General features: G+C 46.5%; 1 protein-coding gene across 1 annotated transcript; it reads left to right on the forward strand.

Moving 5' to 3' along the window:
• Nucleotides 1-1,550: 1,550 nt before the first annotated feature.
• On the forward strand, nucleotides 1,551-3,032 carry LOC138875032 (extensin-2-like). The gene has a single exon (XM_070153839.1). The coding sequence runs from the start codon at nucleotides 1,551-1,553 to the stop codon at nucleotides 3,030-3,032; it is 1,482 nt and encodes a 493-aa protein (XP_070009940.1).
• Nucleotides 3,033-3,789: the final 757 nt, after the last annotated feature.

Genomic DNA, 3,789 nt, shown 5'->3' on the forward strand with positions numbered 1-3,789 from the left:
AAATACAGGAAGCCCACGAGAAGCTGATCAACGAGTGGAAGGATATGGCTGTCAACGGCAACAATCGGCTGGTGTATCTGGAACGAGGCTTAGTGGAACTGGAAGGTAAATTTCTGAAGAGGATCGACGATTGTCAGAATGCTGAGGGTAATGAAGGTGGGCACCTGTCCCGAGCTTGGTTGCTGCTAGGACTGCGCGAGCTGGTGCAACTATACGAGGGAGGCAAGAGTACCGAATCTGGGGAAGGTCCTTCTGGGACCAAGTAGTAGGACTCTTATTTTCTGCTTTCATAATGTAATAAGGCCATTGGCCATTAGTGATATTTTTATCATTCAGTTGTTTTAAGACTCATCTTGTTTTTATCAATAAAATGAGGCATTTAGCATTATAAGTTCTCCAAATTTAATTTGTCGCTAGGCTTACCTCGGGCACAACGAGGCACCCAAATTAGGAAGCAATTTATATTCCAGAACAATGTGTTTAAATATTGCAATATTACTTATCAGAATCTGCGCTAACTTTTTACCTTTTTGTTTTTTTTTTTTATTTTCCCCTCCCTAAAGGTTAGTTCGTGCATTTTGGCACCATCAGCGTACTCAACAAGATCCAAGGGTCCTCCACCTCCTCCTCCTCCAAGTCCTACCAGAAACAGGAACAAAGGCAAAATGGGAAATCGAGAAAACCTCTCAGAACGCTTCAATCACTAAGGAAACTGCTGCTCATCTTGAGCAAACTTTGCTGAGATTTTAAGAAGAATTGGAACAAGTTCGAAACCTGGCAAGTCTGTCAATCACTTTTGCCGCTGCTGATGCCAACAACCAGAACAATACTACACCACCAGCACAACCCGCTCATGCCCAAGCCTGCAACACCTGCAACAACACTCCATTGCATGTTCCTGAAACACAAAATACAACAAAAGACCATAACACTCCAATCTTTGTGGACACCATGCCACATTACAGTTAGCAAATCGTCAGTGCAATCGAGACAGATGACAAGACCTCCCTCATTCAGAATTTGGCCGCTGAGATCAAGAAGTTGGCTAGCTGGGTCCAAGATTTCGAAGGTAACAAAAGTGTTGAAGGGTTAAATTACGAAAATCTCTGTGTTCAGCCAGATGTTGAGCTCCCGGAAGGGTACAAACCTCCCAAGTTCGAACTATTCGACGGTACAAGTGATCCCAGGGTCCACCTCAGAATGTATTGTGATAAGCTGGTAGGAGTCGGAAGGGACGAGAAGATTCGCATGAAGCTGTTCATGAGGAGTTTGAAGGGTGATGCTTTATCATGGTATATTAGCCAGGATGCAAAGAAATGGACTAGTTGGGTGAACATGGCGTCTGACTTTATGGATCGGTTTAGGTTCAACACTGAGAACGCACCAGATGTGTTCTATATCTAGAATCTCAATAAGAAGCTCACAGAGACCTTTCGCGAGTATGCTAGTCGTTGGAGGTCAGAGCTGCTAAGGTCAGACCGGCCTTAGAGTAAAAACAAATGAACAGGTTCTTCGTCTGTGCTCAGGATCCGTAGTACTATGAAAGGCTGATGCTAATAGAGGGCCAAAAGTTCTCCGACATCATCAAGTTGGGAGAAAGAATCGAAGAAGGCATCAAAAATGGTATGGTCACTAACCTCGAGGCATTGCAAGCTACCAATAAGGCTTTACAGTCTGGTGGCTCATCAAAGAAAAAGGATTTGAATTCTGTGATGGCTGCGCAAAGGAACAACTCCCCTATGAAGTACCAAACCTATCCCTCAGCTTCACTCACATATCAACCTACCCTAAATTATCAAGCACCATCACCCACCTACCAAATTCCATCACCTGCTCCACCACCTACGTATGAACCCGCTTTACACAGATATTCCCAACCCGCACCTATATACCAAGCATATAACTCCCAACTTTCTCACTACCCATCACCTCCTACCCGTCAAAACTTCCCTCGACCTAGACCAAACTTCGACCGCAAACCTCCCAGACAATATACCGCCATAGCCGAGCCAATTGACCAATTATATCAAAAACTCAAGGCAGCTGGTTACGTTACCCCTATGCCAGCCGTAACTCCAGAAAATCCGTCCCAGTGGATCAACCCAAACAAGACTTGCGCATACCATTCTGGGATGAAGGGCCATACCATCGATGAGTGTCGCTCGTTGAAAGACAAGATTCAGAACCTGATTGACAACAAAATCATTATAGCAAAGGAGCCTGCTCCTAATGTCCGCAACAACCCTCTGTCTGACCACGAGGGTAGAGGCATCCACATGATCGAGATAAAAAATGATTGGGACCCCAAGGGGTCAATCGGGTTGATAGCTGAAGGAGACGAGCCTAAGAAGCCAATAGTTACTCTCAATCCCAATGTTGTCCAGATTCAGCCCTCTAAGGGCGATGTGGTAAATGTGTCTGTACCACTCGAGTTTGAAGAACCACCTTCAAAGGCGCCAAAACCAATTGAGGTTGAGTTCGGAGTTCCAAGGGCGCCTACACCGTTTGAAGTTACTGCGTTACCTCCTAAGGCACCAATTCCAGTCTCCATGACAGACGTAACCCCGTTCAAGACAAATGCTATACCTTGGGATTACACCGCTGAGGCTAGAAGGAAGGGAAAGACATATACTAGGGAAGCGATTGCCGCACAGGGCATGACCAGGACATGCAGGGTATACACCCCGGAACACTTGGCTGAGTCCAGCAAGCAGCCCTCCGGGCGGGCTGTTGAAACTGGACCCGATGACCTTTGGAGGAAGGTACAGGCCAAAGAGTACTCGGTCGTCGAGCAACTAAACAAAACGCCAGCACAGATTTCTATTCTGGCTCTTCTACAAAGCTCAGAGACACATAAAAATGCCTTAATAAAAGTACTGAGTGAAGCTTATGTTCCCAGCAACATAACAGGAGGCGAAATAGCAAACATGGTGGGGCAGGTACTGGAAAGCCATAAGATCACCTTCAATGAAGATGAATTGCCGCCAGAAGGGCTTGGTCACAACAAAGCGTTGCACATCACTGCGCAATGAGAGGATCACTTTGTCACCAGGATTCTAGTCGACGGGGGATCCAGCCTCAACATTTGTCCGTTGGTAACTCTCAGGACATTGGGTAAGGGATTGCACGAGATCAAAGACGGGGCTATCAGTGTCAAAGCTTTTGATGGATCTCATAGGTCCACCATTGGAGAAATTAGCTTATGCCTGCAGATGGGACCCACCTGGTTCGATGTCGAGTTCCAAGTCATTGACGTACCATTGTCCTACAATTTGTTGCTAGGACGACCCTGGATCCACGCCGCTGGGGCTGTGGCCTCAACTTTGCATCAGGCTGTAAAATTTGAATGGAATCATCAGGAAGTAATCATTCATGGCGACGGTAGAAACCCTATATATAGTCGCCAGGCCATCCCGATGATCGGAGGTAGAAGGAAAATCGGTGGAGAAACATACCATCACATCGAGCGACTCAACGCCATAGACAAAGACAAGTGGTGGGATAACAAAATTGAGAGCATCCTGAATTGGAGCGGGTATGAACCCTGAAAAGGACTTGGCAAGAACCTGCAGGGTATCACCAAACCTATCAAGATGAAGAAGCACAGTACCACTTTTGGCCTAGGGTATGAGTACACTTGGGTGGAGTTCAACCACTGTTCACCCCCATGGCGTGGACCATACCATCCGCTGGAGCACCATATACCTCAGTTGGAGCAGATTTTTCAGCCAACCGACACTTCGTACGGATCAGACGAAGACGAGGCACTAGCAGCAATAAAGAACCTGT

This window comes from Nicotiana sylvestris, chromosome 8, assembly GCF_000393655.2.
Source record: "Nicotiana sylvestris chromosome 8, ASM39365v2, whole genome shotgun sequence".
Taxonomy (NCBI): domain Eukaryota; kingdom Viridiplantae; phylum Streptophyta; class Magnoliopsida; order Solanales; family Solanaceae; genus Nicotiana; species Nicotiana sylvestris.